Here is a 19,177-nt window from a genome sequence, read left to right on the forward strand (position 1 = left end):
ACATCGGTGACGGGCAAGTGATTTGAAGTCAGCGAACTTAATCGTTTGGCAACGGAGGCCCCGAACAATATCTAGATAGACATGTTTACTATAGCTACTATTGCCTATTACAATAATTTTATGGTAAAAGTCCTTGACTAGTAAATTTGAAAGTACAAACAGCTATGTCTATAACTACTTTGTATTCGCAAGCAGTATCTCCTAATTTGTTATGCTCAAACGTTAATCAAGCATTTATCCCAAAATCAAAATAAATCGAGGAAAGAAACAAGAATAAAGTCATTAATTAACATTAAGAATTTGATTTCAATTTTTATTGCCATTATCTACATTGTTGCCTAGATATATCTTTAAGAAACCACAATCGTGTACTTAAAGTAACAAAGTCAAAGCAGAATGTAACTTAAACGGAAACGTACTTATACTATAAAGCAAAGTTCCAAACCATTTTTATGGTACTCAATTTCAGTCATACAAACTGCAAACAATGATACACCGCGTCAGTTATATAAACTATAATTTTTTTAATTTCTACCCGGAAAACATACGGTTAAAACAACTCCCAATCATAATGTACATGCACTAATCAATCGAACTCCGTTGTGGAAAGGGGAAGTAAAAAGAAACGAGGTTTCAAGGTCAGCCACAATATTCAGGCGCCCTGACGCCCCTTCTCCCCATATCTATAGTCCTGTTCAATAAGGTTGTTACTTCCCTTGCATGAGTTGTCGTTATTGATAAAAACTACTTCCGGTGAGCAAAAACAAATAGAAAATGGCGATGAACAAAGGAATCGATGAACCGTGTGACTTTGACAAACAATCAGTGCGTGAATTGAGGATTTATTTAAGAGAGAGAGGTGCCCACGTGTCAGGAAATAGTCCGGATTTAATAAAACGTGCTAAAGGACTTGTTAAATTAGGTACGCGGCCACTACGTGAAATACAAATCGAGGACAATCAGCGCTACAAACAATGACAGTCAGAACTTTTTTGTACTCCTCTTGGTGAGAAAATACCAGAGCCCAAGAGTTTAAAAGGTGTTAGGGACAACGATTTGTCTCGTTTACCATTTTTCAGAATAATTTTTTGTATAATTACCTAGTTTTGAATAATGCAAGAACTTTTGACTCTGCAAACATGAATGCTAAAACGCAGTTGAAAGCGAAAGTATTCTACGAAGATGGTCATCTACACACAGTCAGATATCACAAAATCACAGATAATTGTTCCCACTGCTATGTGAAAGCAAAAGTTATGCCATCTCTGCCAAATGATTCAAAGAAGAAAACCGACTATGAGGCTTAGGCCTGTCTATCCAAGTTGTCCGGTAATGCACATGCAGCAGAGTGCAGTTGTGATGGCGGGTAAGGAACATAAATATTTCTTTGTATCCTTAGCTGTTGATAATAAACCTAGTGTGAATGCCGTATATAAATATATTGGTCTTCTCAGGTTTTCACTCGCAGTAACTAAAAGGTTAGTTACTAATTAATAGAAAAACAGTTACTATAATGTAGACGGCTAATAAATAATATTTTAGCTCAGGTCTCGGACTCTCACCTGGGATCTGTCTCACCCAACGTATATATTTCAGAACATTCGAACCAGAATATTCAAGTATTCAACTTAAAAAGTGAAATAATTGTCACCGTAAAAATGTTTGTTCATATCTTTTAGAATATTACAGGTTTTATTTATCATAATCTTTTGGGGCAATTGGAGCAGCGGGAACTTTTGCCTATTTTAATTGTACGTCTGCATTCTGATAAATGAAACCATTTATTTACCGGAAATCTGTTGTCTTCAGTGATAGATAAGTTTTATTTAATGAATTTGTGTACAATTTATTTAAGTTTCTTTTCTTGTTTATCTTTACAGCGAAGGAGAGTCTTGTAATCATGTGGCAGCACTGCTATACGCCTTGGTGGACATTTCAAGCAAACAGAAAGACGGCCTAACAGCCTCGACATCATCAAAATGTAAATGGAATCAACCACGTAAAAGGAAACTTAGTCCTAAGAAATCACAGAACCTGGTATTCAAAAAATAAAAAAAAAATGATGATACCTCTGACCGACATGAGAAAGGGAAATGTAAAAGTGTTGAAAACTTACATAACGTGAAACCGTTAGATATTACTTCATTTAGTCAAAAACTTAGAAACTGTGCACCGCATGCTGCCATTCTTTTAAGCAACAACAGTTTAAGAGCTGAAAAGAAGCCGCAATCAGAGTTGCCATAATTACATAAAGCAATTGATTTTATGTACTGTGATAATTTTGACTTAACTAATAAAGAATGTCAGCAGATATTTGAAAATTACTTTGTTTCACTTGAATGTAGCAAGGATGATGTTTTAATTATTGAGCAGTGTACAAAGCGACAAAATAAAGGTGAAAACTGGAAAGAAGCCAGATATGGGAGACTGACAAGTTCAAACTTTGGTGTTGTTTATAAGCAGCGTGAAGACACAAAACCTGAAAACCTGTTAAAAACTGTGATGGGGTATAACTCTTTTAATTCTGCAGCATCACGGTGGGGAAGAGGCCATGAAGCTGCTGCACGGCGTTTCTACACAAGGAATATTCAGAAGTCCCATCATAATTTGAAAGTGTATGGTAGTGGTCTAGTTGTTTCTGTGGAACATCCATACTTAGGAACCAGTCCAGATGGACTTGTTGTCTGTTGTGACAAATGTATTGACAAACATGGAATTTTAGAGATAAAATGTCCTTTCAAACAGAGGGACGTTTCTCCTAAGGAAGCATGCAATGATAAACATTTCTTTTGTGAATTAATAGATGGCAAAGTAAAGTTAAAAAGGAAACATTTATATTTTTACCAGGTACAGGGACAAATGGCATTAACGGGCAGGAAATGGTACGACTTTTTGTATGGACTTTGAAGGGACATTCTGTTGAAAGGATCGAATTTGATCCTAAACTTTGGAATGAAATGTTGCCAAAATTAATTTCATTCTACAAAGTAGCAATCATTCCAGAGCTGTTTTCAGAGCGTGTATTATGCGGAAAATCATTGTATTAAATCTGAAAAAGACTGAACACTTGTCAACAACCACTGACATGTAAATGTTAAATTTCAGTTTGTCTTACCGGAACAATGTTTCATTGATTTGTTACTAAAGTCTTAACTGTATAAATTTTGTACTGTTTCTATGTAAATAATTAAATGTCATAAAGCAGTTGATAATTTTAGTTTATTTTAGCAGCTTCTTCATCCTAAAATGGAACTTGCCTACATACTGGTCAGGAAGAGCTATTCCGCCTCTCAAATAGTTAACCGTTATCATGCTAAACATGACAGTGTCCGCCTTTGCGACAAGTGCTGATTGTGCTCAGTCTGCACATCTGTACAGTCTGTTCATAATCTGCACTGTTTGCCATTCAGTCAATATTGTTTTGGTAAAAATCCCTTTTAACATTCAGTGGTACTGTCCAAATTGAAAGATGGACAAGTCCGTTATAGAAATTTAGCAGGGTAAAGGTTAAAATATTTCGCCGAACCAAATATGACATATTATCAAAACACTGAAATTAATGTTTCAGCCAATGAAATAAAACTTTGTTTCCCCCTCCTGCTAACTACCAGTTAAAAATGTTACAGTTTAAACTGTCTGGCCAGCAGGACTAAATCCTGTTCTGAGCGACAAGTTAAATGTTTAATAGAGGTTCAGGGTTGTGACCAGTTTAATATTTTACTATACTAGTATTTGGATTAGTAACTTGATATGTCTTTAGGTCATAGTGATACACATGGCTGTTTAAACCCTAAGGATGTTGGACATGACTGATTCTGCCTCTATCACCAGTGCAGTCTGATCATGATCTGCACTGTTCGCCATTCAGTCAGTACCTTGTTGTCAATTATACTACCTGTCCGCAAAAAACTTTAATAACAAAATACTAAATTTTAAAATGAACAGTATTTATTCAGTGTATCAACAAATTATTTACACATATTATTTATATACATATATATACACATGAAAACTTTTGTACCTTTGATTATTTCTGATAATTTCTCATTTTGTCAAAGCCACTCATTCATACTTTTACTTAAAAAATCTTTTGAATGTGAATACTGCGAAATGAGTCAAAGCTAAATTAGAATTTTCCAAGAAAAATGTGCTAAAGGGAGTAAACAGTTGTTATTTAATGCTTTTCCGTGAAACGACTAGAGTACATCGATGAGATAAAATAAATATTTTCACTGTTACAAAAAAATGAAAATACTAATTTTTCAATGGTACACAAAAGAATATGAATTAGAAGCCATAGGAAATTCTACGTAAAAAATACTTCAATTGTCAACATGCAAATACCAACATGAATATAAAGTTATACACTCCCTCATAATCAAATGTAAATGAAACATGGAAACCTTATTACATTGTTGACAAAGTAATTGTGATGTCACAACATTGTGATGTCGTGACACATTGCACATAACATGATTGCACGAGTAAATAGATACATAATTTAATAAAGACCATTGACACTATATACAATAAAAAGAAAATTTGTTTCTTTCAGTATATGTAAATATTTCATTTGTGAACACCATAATTTACATAGTTACTCTCTTGTGGTAGAAATATTACATATCATTTTCAACTCTATGTAATATATTTCAATTTTAAACTGAAACAATCAAGCATCCTCTCTGTAAGTCTGTAATACTTTAAAAATATTTAAGAAGAAAACAACTTTTAACAATGTTTGGCATTTTTTCAACTTCTTTAAAAATGGTCTTTCTCAATATCAGCTATACGTGTATTTAATGAAATTTTGTTGTCATTCTGAAATAATCTATTAGATCAAGCAGCAGTGTCTGGAATACTTCAGAAAAAGTTCAAAAAGAATAAAATCAGTAATTCTTAGAATTTCATTTCAGATTCATCATAAAACTAGGATTTCAAGACACTCATGATTTCAATTATTTAATATTGCAATCAAAGTAACAGAATTTCTCACACAATTGATAATGCATGATCAGACCAGATGACATGCTGTTTACATTCTTATCAATTATATAAACATGATAAATATTCAATTTCTGTCAACAGATTGTAATCAGCAATTTGTAACATCTGCAAATTCATTTAATCATCACCATCATGCACCAGAGGGGGTAACATGTTTGAAAGTCCAACACAGATCTTTAATATTTTAGATGCCTGCTGTGAAAGGGTAATTGGCATCACACCTTGCAGAATTCGAAAGTTTTTTACCCTTTCCATAGCACGTTCTACATCAGTTCTTAAATTTGCAATCCTTCGGGTTTCTTCAACCTGTCTGCGATTAAAACGCTGCATTTTTAAAGGAGGTATGATAAGATGCATGCCTCTGGGTGTTGTTAAGTCAGATATTACAAATCCCTTATCTGCCATAATAGCATCCCCAGCTTCACACAAATCTAGTAAACCACATTTCATTGTCAACTGTCTGTCACTTATACTACCTGTCCACAAATCCGAGACAAATGTTATTATTCCAGAAGGGCTAATACCCAACAACGCTTTACATGTCATATGAGATTTGTAATGAGAATACATGATGGATTTATTAGCTAAAGATTGTGGAGTTTCTGTGTAAAATTCAGTACAGTCAATAATGACACGGCAGTTCGGATATTTCTTTTTAAACTTTTTTGGCATGGTTTCTTAAATAGTGGCTTTTGATGGCCAAGGTACTAGGGATGAATGTTTAATTGACAAATATGTAATCCATCTACTAGTTATGTTGCTACATGTTGACTTGGAAATATGCAATCTTTTTGCCAAATCCTCCAACAAAAGCCCTAGCCTTAACCGTATCAAAACCAGAAAGAATTCATCAATTAGCCTGAGAGATCTTGGGCGTCCTTGATTTTCACCATTACCAGCTCGACAGGTGTTGATTTCAGCATCGACTAATTCGTCAAATAGTAAATTTCACTTCTTTTCACATCTTCAATAGTTATGTCCGGTCGCCTTGCTTGAACACTTATATTACACATTTTCACACTGAAATCTGTCTGCGTACCAAATGATCGTGTAGACTTTGGTTTCTGTATATCGGTTTCAACCTCGGTTTGAATCGAACAATTCACTTGACAAGATACAGTTTGAGTTTCTTTATTCAAATGAACAGAAAATGTGTCCTCGTTAACGTTTCCATGATAGTCATGTAATTTAACGGAAACATACTCCAAAACGTGAGCGGAAAACAGTGGTGAGTGCAAGAAGTCCTCGTCCTCTTGCGCAGTATCCTCAAATGCCGGGTTTTGATCAGCGTTCTGTGTGTCTTTATTACAGATCTGAAATATATCGAATACAACTACTTTAAATTGTTGTTTTACTTATTTTATCCTAGCATAAAACTTTGTGAAACTTCCTTTTTCACTGGCTCCTTTAAAATCCAACATACTTACTTACTACCATGACCAGTTTCACCTTTAAATGTTATAAATTATTTTGCAAGTGAACATATCTTATCAACAGAAAAAATCTATCAATTACAAAACATAAACTTTACAGACAGAAATAAATCACCATGTTAGAAAAAAATTGTGAGATAGGCTTCAGCTTACATTTTATTTTCTAACATGGTGATTTATTTTCGTTTGTTGTTAATGAAAATAAAATAAACAATGTCTCACCGAAGTAACTTCAAACTGTTTTACTCTGCCATCTTGTAGAATGAAAACGGATGTTACATTGTTTTCTACCAGCTATCTATCGTATATTCCACCTTTGAAGTGAGCAGAACATAAACGATCATTACGTTCATTGAATACAAACTTTGCACTCACAGTCCTGATACGTTTTAACCACGCATTCTGAATTATTTTATCAGCTGGAAACCGATGTAAGATAACAATTTTATTATCAACAGTTTTTCCTCTGTAATTGCTACACACGCAACAATAATGTCTATTAGAACTCCGTGATTTTACAGGGTTTTTTTATCAGATTTAGCACTATTTCCGTCTGTCATGTTTGCTCCCCTATATTTTGGATGTATGCTGATCTTATCTTTTGGCACTGAAGAGTTCACAAGGGGAGTAATAAATCAGGGGTGATAACAACCCTTATTGAACAGGACTATAGCCGAAAAAATACGATCAGTGAAAATCATTTTATCCATTATTTCATAATGAAACAAAATATGTTAATTCATTCCTCGCATGGCTTCCGGCATTTCTTTAAAAAAAACTTTTAAAATATGTAAATTAATATGACTTACACATATTGCAAGGAAAATACGATATTCGAATTTGACTTTTGGTTATGCAGAGTCTCTTTTTATTTATTGATGACATCTGTTTATTTTCAACACATATATGAAATGTTTCCGTAATAGAAATGTTCTCTGTAGGAAACGTCAATCCGAAGAAATCTAGGTGACAATATATCCAGAAAAAAATCATTTTAATGAGGTCTGAAAAATATTAGCTAAACGAACGGTTATACCTGCGCCTCTGAATCATAATCAGCTTGACTGTTCCCCAAAAAACAAGTAAAGATACAATTCACGGTAACTGTAAGTTAAGTGAAGAAATGTTCTTGGAAGGGACGGGTGTGAACATGCAAACATATGGCAAATTATTTTAGTAATTACCTTCGTATATAAATCGAAATAATTTTTAAAACACTAGCCTATAACTGCAATATTTAAAGAAAAGAATTTATACTAAAAGCAGTCAGCTTTTCCTTGATGTAAGTGATAAATTCTTATATTTTAGTATTTTTGTTTTGATAAGTTCTCGCGCAGCATTCTAATTTCCTAGCCATTTAAAATATTTACCGTATGTGTGTGTGTGTTCGGGTTTAACGTCTTTTTCAACAATTTTTCAGTCATATAAACGACGGTGTCTACTTGTAGCAGTGAGCACAATGCACAACTTTATAGTGCTGCCTCACTGGAATATCACGCCGTAGACACGTGACATGATACCCCACCCAGTCACATTATACTGACACCGGGCTGACCAGGCCTAGCACTACCCTCTTAATACTGAGCGCCAAGCGAGGAAGCTACTAGTACCATTTTTTACGTCTTTGGTATGACGTGGCCGGAGATCGAACCCACGACAGACGATTTGCAGTTTTATCACATATGTACATGAGTGTACTATATGCGTACATAAATACTGTTTACAGAAGGCGCACGACATAAAATTTTGTAAAGTGGACTAAAGTTGCTTCATTGTCAATTTTTTTTTCTAGTTCTAGTGTTAAAACTCATAAATGACAGAATGGCGCACTACTAGGTTATCATGTACATCTTTGTTAGATACAGACAGCTTCAAACTTACTTTAATCGTTCTGAATACTTTGCCGTTGTTGAAATCCAAAGTATAGAAATAGGATTCTAAATCAAAGTTTAACTCATAGAATTTGAACATTGTTCGCCATAAAAGCATTGAAAGGAACCGTCGTCTTTGCAATATATAACAAAAATGATACAGAGGATGAATTTCACTTCGTTTTAATGTGTCCATTTTACAACCAGTAAAGAAATGTGTACATATTTTAGATATTTTAGAACTCCATACAAAATATATCGTCTAGCAGTTTTAATTATAATTATGTTTGGGGAATTCCACACTGACAATTGCAATTGACTTAAAGTGTTTATGAGCGTAAAATTTTAGTAAACCCGGTATTTGAAGGAAACATAATAAATGCAAAATTAACATGTAGTTTCTTATGGACTACTGGTAAGCGAACGCCAACGGTACAAAATAATGCTCTTCCAGCAAAAGCAGTTCATATTATAATCCTACTTTCCATAGAACGTACGGGACAGTTTTGATTACAGTTTTTATGTCATGTGGTCTAAATGTATTAATAGAACTACTGTAAAAGTTAACAATACTAAAGAAAGGGTCGGCAAAAGCTATAGATTGACAGCCAATGGGACGAAAGAGTTATACACTTGATCCCTTAGCGATGCGTGCAAATGGTTTGAAGTCTGCGGCCTTAAACACTCGCCCTCTGAGGCCCCTTTTACTTGTCAGAGCAATATACATAATACTTATACTATGACGCCAAGGAAGCAAAGCATAAAAATATCTTTAAGTTACACGTATACGCAAACAAGCGTTAGCGAGCGATGTGTACTTTTCCATTGTGGTTCGTGTTATTTGTTACATTGTATTAAATATTTAATATCAAACTTACAATCAGTGTAAGGTGGCGTAGATACCGGTAAATGTCATAAATTCCTTAAATGTTAAAACGCCGCTAAACGTTAAAGCACTGCTTAATATCATAAAATTTCTTTCCAGAGCTTGAGCCAGTTCCTGTCTCTGTAGATATCTGTAGATAATTACCACATCTGTATATTTCTGCTAACAGTAGAGAACATTGTTCGATGGTTCCTTGTGCTTTAGTAATATGTAGATTTTTTTCTTCAACTTTACTTTATTTCCATTACATATTTACTAACAAAAATGTAACCTATATGTTTTCTTGAGTCGCGAATCCTTGAGGAATGATACATTTTGGATTGGCTTGGTCATAAATAAATGGTATTTTATCTAAACTATATTTACATGAATGTGAGGTGCAGAATGAGCGGCTGCATTTTGTGAACGTTGTTGTTGTCGTCGTTGTTGTTGTTGTTGTTGCTTTTATTGTTGTTGGAATTTTCTCTTCTTTTTTTTTTCTCTATGTTTCGAAAAGATCTTTTCACAAGTATTTCCAAGATGTTAAACAATAAATTAAGTTCACTGTATAGCAAAATATATCCAACTTTTTGTTCTTGTGAGACAGCAGGAAATAATAAGTGTCACGTACAAGCAAAATGACAATAAATCAAAATGGTCTTGGTTTCCAGTAGATGTCGTCATACATCCACTTATCACTTTCGTACGGGTCTAATTGAATATTGTTTCTAAAAGAATAAGGTACAAATCCACGCCTAGTCAACATTTCTAACATCTTTTGAATGTTTTCAGGTGGACAAGCCGTTCCATATTTATCCCTATACAACCGCATCACAACCCATTCCATCGAGATGAATATCACATTGAATCTGTCAAATATTACGTCTGCCTTCTCAAGTGCTCGACATTCATGTCCTTCTATAAATAGACAAAACAATTCCTTGTTACCCTTTGGATACAGTATGCATATTTAACAAATTGTTAATTATCTAAACTAAGAATTCCAGCGTTCTTCAAACAGTTTAGTTTAATATTATTCCTACTGACACTTACTATGATAGGCAGTATCAGGATGAACATTAATCTATATAATTATTACTTTAATTCGTATTTGTACATATAACCAGTTGCTATTTATAGTATATTAGAACATATTCTGTATAGTTCTTAACGCAAAAGATATACAATTAAAAGATTCAATGGAAGATTTTCATGCGATTAAACAATAGTGAGGCTTCCTTCCTTTCAAAGTTTTTGAACACATACGTATAAAGTAGTTTTCCGTTTATATGATTGAACACATACGTATAAAGTAGTTTTCCGTTTATATGATTCAACTTTTCAAAATACGTATTCTGACTTTCAAAAGTTTTACTCTATTTATTGATTTAGTATATTTTCGTTAAAAATGTACAGAAAAAAACACAGCCAATACGTCAAGCGTTTATTGGCTTTGAATTTCTTGCGGACACTTTTTGAACACAAGGCTATAAAAGGGAATCCGTACAAAACGTTATATCGTCTAATATGGAATTTATTGTATCTAAAACAAAATTCCATTTCTAATCCAGAATGTATACAATGGAATTCTTTTTTCTATCACGAGACTACAAAACTGAATTCAGTATATTTTCCAATTAAATACAGACCCGGAAATTTTCGATTTTATCATACTTCACGAGTCATTTGGAATTACTGCAACTCTTCTACTTCAAGATATGAAAGTGTGAGTACCCAGTACCCGTAAATCATTTCCTATCTGATTATCATGGTTTCGATTCAAAGTTTATGCAAAGAATAAAATAAATGAAGAGGCATGACTGAAACAGTTTTTACTGTATTTATTAGGGTTAAATTATATTTTCATGGGATTCATATACTTAAGAAATAATTTATAGCAAAAGAGTGCTTTAAAACTATTTATGCACGATGGGCGGTTATACGTCGGGCGTAATAATTGCACGAGGGCGCAGCCCGAGTGAAATTATTTGTATAACGTATTCCGCCCGAGTGTATAAATAGTGTTAAAACACTCTTTTGCTATAAATTATTTCGATTCTAATATGCCCTTAATCTAAAACAGTAGATAAAATATAGAAGCGCTCTTTCTTGGTCGCAACAAAAACTTTGACGTCATCGCACGTCAACGTGACGTCATTCTAGCGTAAGAGTGTTTTAACAGAGACAAGCATATTAGAATAAGAAATATGGTGCAGCATCAAAAGTTTATTAAAAGTATTATCAGCACTACTGTATTCAATTTGACGAGTTAACAGTAGTAACAAAAACCAAGCTTATATCAACAAGAAAAGCCACGTTCCAAAAACGCAGCATCTCCAAACCGCATCTCAAATAACGCGAACGTGCACAAGACTAGCACACATATACAAACATGCGCACACACAGACAAATGCACGCATAGACAATGCAAACACACGATGGCCAAACAAAGAGACACAGGAACACAGTGTCTAAAAATGTATGGACTGACATGCCCACGTTACACATTTTGTTATAATTCTAACACAATTATTTTAGATAAAATAAGACTACTCAACCGGTTCGCCAGTTTAAAGGATCTTTAGAAACGTTACTATAACGTCTCTCGGTAACGTAAAAACTGTTTTAATGTTCTAATTTCTAAATTTCTGCCAATATTTCTGCTTCCATTTTGCATTATACTTTTCTAATTTACAACTGAATTTTTCATTTTAGTGTGTTCTGTTCTACAGAAATTTAATAGATCTTTGTTAATAATGACTCTCATATTGCAAAATGTTCTTACGGTGATGAGCCCGTAATGACAATCGGAACTTTCCGTTAGATTCCGTACCTTCCGTAAGCGATTTCGGCATCCTTCGGTCATAACATTAAATAGTTTTTACAACAACCGGAGGATACGGAGACGTAAACAAACGGAAACTGCCGATTGCCATTCCGGATCTACTATCTTAGAACTTCATAATATAAAAAGTACAATTTTATATACAGACTCAAAAGAAATTAATGCGAAACAAGCACATTTTGAAATCCATAGTGACATCCCTTAAAACAACTCCACAGAATCACGTCCCCTACGACAATTATAGACTTTGTTATCAAGCGACGTTATGAAACTAAACAGTACAGTATCACTCTAAAGAATGAAATCGATTGTGTTATATTTGATAGGCCATAGGTATGTAAAAAATGAAGACATCTTCATTTGTGTTTCCGCTCCTTCAAATCCAATGTAAAGCATTTTTCATATACCACACATATACATACATATAATACAAATACACATATAAGATATAATATATATATATATATATATATTACCTATGTCTATTTTCATGACGATATCTTTCGTTTGGATGAGGTTCGCTAAATCATTCAAAGTAATACTGTTCGCAGAAAAACGTTGATTATTTTCAACATTTTGGTTTCCAAGAACAAGTCTTGCAGCCCCTTGGTTATTTGGCCATGGCACATAGAAATGTAATTCACGTCGACTATTTGATATTGCATTGTTTACAATTGTTATTTTGTTTTCAAATTTGTTTATATGAATGGAATGAACAAGTTTCTGAATATGCTGATCCCATGGCTCCACTGACACCACATCGTGTCCAATGGATGCTGCCAGTAAACTAAAATATCCCATATTAGCTCCTATATCAATAAATGTCATTTTTCTGCCTTGATTAAGAACGTCATAAATAGTTTGAGTAACTAATGGTTCCCATTGACCGGTGTTGTGTATATCTTTAGACACCCAGGCATCTTTGTCTAACTCCCACGTGCACATAGTAAAGACAGATGGTGTGCGCGTATCGATGCACAAAGAAGTGTTAACAATCTGTGATTTTGAGATGTTATATATATTAACGATGCCTGAAACTCTGTGAAATTTAGATCTTGTTTTAACCACTTGATTGACAGGTACATCAGCTTGATCCAATTTATCCATCAGTAGCTTTTTAAATATTTTTGTTCTCTTTAGTAATTTCTCGTCCTGAATCCTGGAAATGTTGGTTTGTATATTATCCGCCTTGATCCGTTTGTTCCCTGTATCGATCTGTAAATTATCGATGTTAAATTGTTCTTTTCCTATGTTGGTCCTTACAATATTAGTCAAAGTCCGTTCATTTTCATTCTCAGTGATAGTAGAAATTTTCATGTCTTTGTTTATACTCATCCGAGTAAACGCAAAAATCGCATATATACCTGAAATGAAGACAAAATATAATAAAATAGAGAGTTAAGTTATACAATTTTGTGATATCAAGAAAGCTTTAAAAAAGACATTCTAGACAAGTCTTTAAGTGTTATCTGTACCAGCAGTTTATTTTTTTCTCGAACTGAAATGCCGGAACGTGTTTGTTTTGTTTCTCTATGTGTTTGGTTTTGGTGGATTGAGAGTCATAACGACACAACTTAGGTCTTATGGAAGACCCAAGGTGCCTCTCTGGGCTTTATTTTTTTAATGTGCGGTTACAAAAAAATGTGTATCAAGTAAACGCGTTGCCGCTTTGTACCTTTCTTGAAGTCTCAATCGTAACTGTTGTGCAGCAAGTTATTTATATTTTTAGAACATGAATAAGGCTACTAAGATGTGTTTGTCTTGTTGTTGTTATTGTTGGAAGTGATGGTAGTGTTTGATTTATTCATTTTTATCAATAAAACTCATCATATATCATCACCAAGTTCTTTACATTTAAAAATAGATGATTTAATCCAAATTAATGCCAGTATGTCGGACATTTAAACGATGTTAAAGCGGGTGAGTTATCGTAAAACGTATACATTCAGTTGGCACTGGGTGATAAGAAGTATATGTTTATAAAAAATATTCGAATAATCACAGATATGTAGACAAGCACTCATACATGTCGTGTGTTCTAGGAAGTATATATTTATGTATAGATAATACTCAAATTGATAGATAATATGTAAAAAACACTCAAATCCTTACTTTCTGGAGTCAAAGTATATTTATTTGGATTTATAACATTTTCATTTTTCAGGTGGTCATCTTCGTTGTTCTTGGACCTCTTCTTTTTTTAATCTATGTAAATGACATAGCTGAAGTTCGTTGGTTTAAGCATTGCCCGTTTGTTTGCAGATGACAGCTCCTTACCTGTAACTTCTAATGATGTAAATTATATAGAATCTGTATTAAACAGAGATCTAACCACAATTATGTTGATTGTCATAAATATTTAGGCTTAACTTATCGTCCGTGTATTTAGGTTTAACTTTATCGTCCGATCTTAAATGGCATGAGCATATCAGCCATATTGGAAGTTTTGAGTTCTATGAGAGCAATAAAATTCAAGTTAAGAATTCCTACTCTAAATCAAATTTATATTTCGTATATAAGACCTATATTAGAATATGCATCTATCGTATGAGATGGATGTACTGTACAACAAAAACAATTCTTAGAAAAATTACAATATGAAGCAGCGCGTATAGTTACAGAATTAACAAGGTCTGTATCAATACAAGATCTAGTTCAAAAAATAGGGTGGGTCTCCTTAGACGACAAACAAAATATTCAAAAGCTTATTACAGTATATAAAGCCAGGAATAGTCTACCTCCCTGAATTCTTGGCAGATATTTTCCTCCTCTTGGAGCAGAGATATCTAATTAGCCTTTGGGTAACAACAATAACTATGTAACAATAGCTCGAAGAACCCAGATTTATAGTAACTCATTCATACCGTCATCTACCGATCTATTGAATTCATTAGATATAAATATAAAAAATTCTAAATCCCTGAATATATATAAATCAATATATTAAAAGACATGTTAAAACCACCAAAATGCAATCAACGGCGTGTTGTAAAAAGTGTCTTAATTATTAACTCAATTAACCCTAAACAGATTGCCAATCCAAGCTGCCTGGCAAACGGGTTTAGGGGCCATTCTACTTAAATTGATACTTAGAATTCAGCATAACACATATCATAAAAATAGTGATAACGAAAGCTCAAGAAAAAATTCTGTCATCCGAAATGTGAGCATGTAATCGTAAAAGTCATTTAAAGGACATGCCATTACCATGATTAACCATTCAAGGCAAACCCGATACCATTCAATTTTACACTGAAAAAAGTACAGAAATATGTATCTGCTGTGTTAAGTTTCTCAAACTACCTTCAGATGTCAAAAGTTACATTTGAGCCGCACTATGAGAAAACCAGCATAATGCTTTTGCGACCAGCATGGATCCAGACCAGTCTGCGCATCCGCGCAGTCTGGTCTGGATCCATGCTGTTCGTTAACTGTTTCTCTAATTACAATAGTCTTTGAAAGCGAACAGCATGGATCCTGACAAGACTGCGCATCCGCGCAGGCTGGTCTGGATCCATGCTGGTCGCAAATGCACTATGTTGGTTTTCTCATGGTGCGGCTCATTTCACACCTTTTTATAGCAGAAAAACGTATTATCCTACACGCAAACACATGTTCTGTTTTGTTTTGCGACGTAAACAATACAAAAGTGTACATCTACGAAGTATTTTTTCTGCGAGATAACGAATTTCGATCGTATTAATTAATCTTTATCGTATGTTACAACAGAAACCCAAGAAACAATTAAAAATGTTCTCTTCATATAAAGTACCTACAGATTAATGGATAAAGATACACAACTGAACCACTTTAAAAAAATTTACTGAACCGGTTGTCTCCCCTAGTTTGATTTTCATGCTACATCTATATGTTTGTTATATACTTATCGCATTTATACATTTAAACGTGCGTTAACTTCAGTTTTAATCTACTTTTAGTCACATTTACCTTTTTCAGAATGAAACTGCATGTAATTCTAAATATAGAAACAGATTTTTGTATAATGAGAACATATACATGTACATACGTAACCTTGTTTCCTTGCTTAAATAATGTTGATATTTTTGCCTGTTTCTTACTCTTTATTCATCACACTGCGTCAAAGGTATGCGTGTTTGTAGTCAAAAATTGCGCTTACATAATGCGCATCCTCTACACAGCATAGTGTAATTAATTAATTACTTACTTACTAATATAAGGCTATATCTGAGGTCATGAATAAACGTGCATGCATGCGTTGTAAAAGCTGTCAAATGCCGATGTATACCAATGTATAATGTGATTAAACGTTAACATATACTTGTGGTAACACAACGGTAAGACGCTTCGGTGATTACGTTAACGTACCAGATAACGGAGCAGACGTGTGTTTTTTGTTTCATTATACAGAATTCACGTCTTAAGATATTTTCCAAAGGAAGAAGTTTGCATTAATATTCATCAGTTGCAAAATTGTTTGTTTTGTTATAAGTTTAAGGTGATATATTTATAAGCATCCTTACCGCTTGTCGGGGCTGGGTTTTGGAAACGAATGATATACCGTGGTTACTAAACAAAGCGTACGCTCAGTCATTTTCGCTTTTCTGGACGAGGTTTTAGACACAAATACTAGTGACACCCGGGTGTTAATAAAAAAAAGGCGTCTGGAAGTTCACAGCCACTTTGTCAATTTTTAAATTTGAATATAGGGTTTGGGAAATAAATGACACCCGGTCGGTTGATATTAAAAACAGTTATCACACCTTGATAGTGTTCAGAATGTAGTGTTCAATTGTGTCTATTGAATATTACTTCAGATATTATAAAAACTATTATAGAAGGAACTGTGTCTTCATTATTTAAAAAAAATTGTCTACATTATTTAAGTAACATGTTAAAATGTTAATAAAAAAGGGGTAACATTTATAGCAGATACAACAATGAAGATAGTTAGGGTTACTGCTTTAACATAGTTCACTGTATAAAATACGTGACTGTCCACAGCAGTAAAACTACAGCTCGTGGGTCAGCCATGTTGTTGCACTTATAAAATAGACTGGTCCGGTTTATAGGTTTGTCAGGGCTACGGATTGCCATTGAAATATTTCTATAAAATGCGTGTTTACCTTCCGTTTGAATCCGTCCATGTTTACAAACACATTTGTTTATTTTATGGACTGTACTAAGTGGATAACGATCAAAATGAAAATAACAGTAAATATTTTGGCACGCTAATTACACTTGTATCATCAGTAGATAATTAGTCATATGGCGTTCTATGAAAATTGATATTCACCGCAGAAGTGATATTCAACCGTAGAAATAATATTCAACCGTAGAAGTGATATTCACTGCAGAAGTGATATTCGCTGCAGAAGTGATATTAACCGCAGAAGTGATATTCACTGCAGAAGTGATATTCTTGTAAACAAAATTGAACACGCAATTATTCCTTAAAACAAACCCGCGCGCTGTACTGAATATGGGTCTTGTGATATATCGTTAATCAACAAGCAGCCTTGTTACATGTATTTGGGTTAAATATTTTATTTCTTAAAAACAATCTAACTGAAATATTAACCAGTGTTAACGGCAGTCGTAATATAACACACTCACTTATGATAAAATTGGTGCATATACAAGTCCACGGACCTGACCAAGGCGATATTTTCTGTCCGCCTAGGTGAGAACCTCCTTAATTTGGTCCGTTTACTTGTATATTCACCTAATCATCATCTATTAACTGTTTTATTTTTTAATACATAGACCTTTGAACATTTATTCAAACAATTAAAGCTGCAATGTTTTGCATAGAAGGTATTCATTAGTAATGACAGTATGACATTTTTAAAAGCCGACTTTAAACATTTTCCTGAAATATTTTCTCATTAATTTCAAAACCTGCTACATGTCTGGGTTTTATTTTAATTTTTAAGGTTTATAAAGTAAGCAAACAACGTTGTTTTATATAAAATTGCATCTTAATTAAATGAAAATGTTTCACTTACCTGTTAGTATTAAAATAACTTCTATTAATCTAATCACTTTCGAATAAGTCATCTGTTTTATTGGATTTATTAACATGGTTGCTATATGAAAAATTAAGTATCAAAAAAGAAACTATTTTCAACTGTAGTGTATATGTCATATAACATATTCACGCGACTAGAGTATTAAGCGATAACATGTAATTTTCCTGTCAGTTTAATTCAGGTGTGAACGACTGGGATGTTTGTCATCGTCTGGACAGAATGCGCTGTAGCATGGAGAAGAATGTACATGATGCAGTCGGCAATTAGCAATGAAGATCTATTGTTTAAATCAACAACATTAATACACGTGACTTTTGTTTTTGTTGGGTTTAAAGTCGCACCGACACAATTATAGATCATATGTCGACTTTCTAGCTTTGATGAAGGAGGAAGAACCCAGGAAAGTTGGAAGCAGAAGTTCTGAGGTTTGAAGTCGGAAGTCAGGAAGTTAGAAGTCAGAAGTGTAGAAGTCTGAAGTCAGAAGCTGGAAGTTGGAAGTCAGAAATAAGAAGTCTGAAAGTTAGAAGTTAGAAGTTAGAAATCAAGTAGTTAGAACTTTGATGTTGGAAGTTGGAAGTTAAAAAAATGGAAGTTAGAAGTCAGAAGTGGGGAAGTTGGAAGTAAGAATTGTGGAAGCGAATTTTTATTTAAGAGTTATCCGGTAAATAAAATTAAGTCTGCATGTCACGGGAAATCACTTGACTGAATTAAACATACCTAAAATACATTAACGATTTAATATGATAAATTGATACTCTTCCTCAAACATTCAGAAAAGAATGAAATTAAATGCACTTTTTAAGAGACCACTTACTTGTTAGATTTGCTCCAAGTGTCATTAGGATACAGAATGTTACTGAGTTTAAGCCACTCGCACTTATTGAGTTAAAGCTACTCGCCCTTATTGAGTTAAAGCTACTCGTCCTTATTGAGCTGAAGCTACTCGCCCTTATTGAGTAAAAGCTACTCGCCCTTATTGAGTTAAAGCTACTCGCCCTTATTGATTAAAGGATACTCGACCTTATTGAGTTTAAGCTACTCGCCCTTATTGAGTTAAAGCTACTCGCCCTTATTGTTTAAAAGATACTCGTCCTTATTGAGTTAAAGCTACCTGCCCTTATTGAGGTGAAGCTACTCGCCCTTAT

The 19,177-nt window shown here is 33.7% G+C and overlaps 2 protein-coding genes across 2 annotated transcripts; both read right to left on the reverse strand.

Moving 5' to 3' along the window:
- Nucleotides 1-5,124: 5,124 nt before the first annotated feature.
- Nucleotides 5,125-5,679, reverse strand: LOC128550603 (uncharacterized). Its single transcript, XM_053529892.1, has one exon. The coding sequence runs from the start codon at nt 5,677-5,679 to the stop codon at nt 5,125-5,127; it is 555 nt and encodes a 184-aa protein (XP_053385867.1).
- Nucleotides 5,680-8,478: 2,799 nt separating this feature from the next.
- LOC123539099 (uncharacterized) lies at nt 8,479-18,229 on the reverse strand. The gene is made up of 3 exons (XM_045323578.2): nt 18,009-18,229; nt 12,498-13,385; nt 8,479-10,094 (listed from the first exon to the last, which is right to left on the reverse strand). Exons 1-3 carry the CDS (start codon nt 18,082-18,084, stop codon nt 9,826-9,828), a joined length of 1,233 nt encoding a protein of 410 aa, XP_045179513.2. The 5' UTR covers nt 18,085-18,229; the 3' UTR covers nt 8,479-9,825.
- Nucleotides 18,230-19,177: the final 948 nt, after the last annotated feature.

The sequence above is a fragment of the Mercenaria mercenaria genome, chromosome 18 (assembly GCF_021730395.1).
Source record: "Mercenaria mercenaria strain notata chromosome 18, MADL_Memer_1, whole genome shotgun sequence".
NCBI classification, from domain to species: domain Eukaryota; kingdom Metazoa; phylum Mollusca; class Bivalvia; order Venerida; family Veneridae; genus Mercenaria; species Mercenaria mercenaria.

What these genes read in the sequence shown, in the direction of transcription:
- LOC128550603 (XM_053529892.1), bottom strand. Translation starts at nt 5,679, where the DNA reads ATGCCAAAAAAGTTTAAAAAGAAATATCCGAACTGCCGTGTCATTATT.
- LOC123539099 (XM_045323578.2), bottom strand. Translation starts at nt 18,084, where the DNA reads ATGTTAATAAATCCAATAAAACAGATGACTTATTCGAAAGTGATTAGA. An exon ending in AGTTATTTTAATACTAACAG is followed by an intron (nt 13,386 to 18,008) that starts GTAAGTGAAACA and finishes TCTTCATTTCAG; the next exon opens with GTATATATGCGATTTTTGCG. An exon ending in CGTCATGAAAATAGACATAG is followed by an intron (nt 10,095 to 12,497) that starts GTAATATATATA and finishes GTCTATTTATAG; the next exon opens with AAGGACATGAATGTCGAGCA.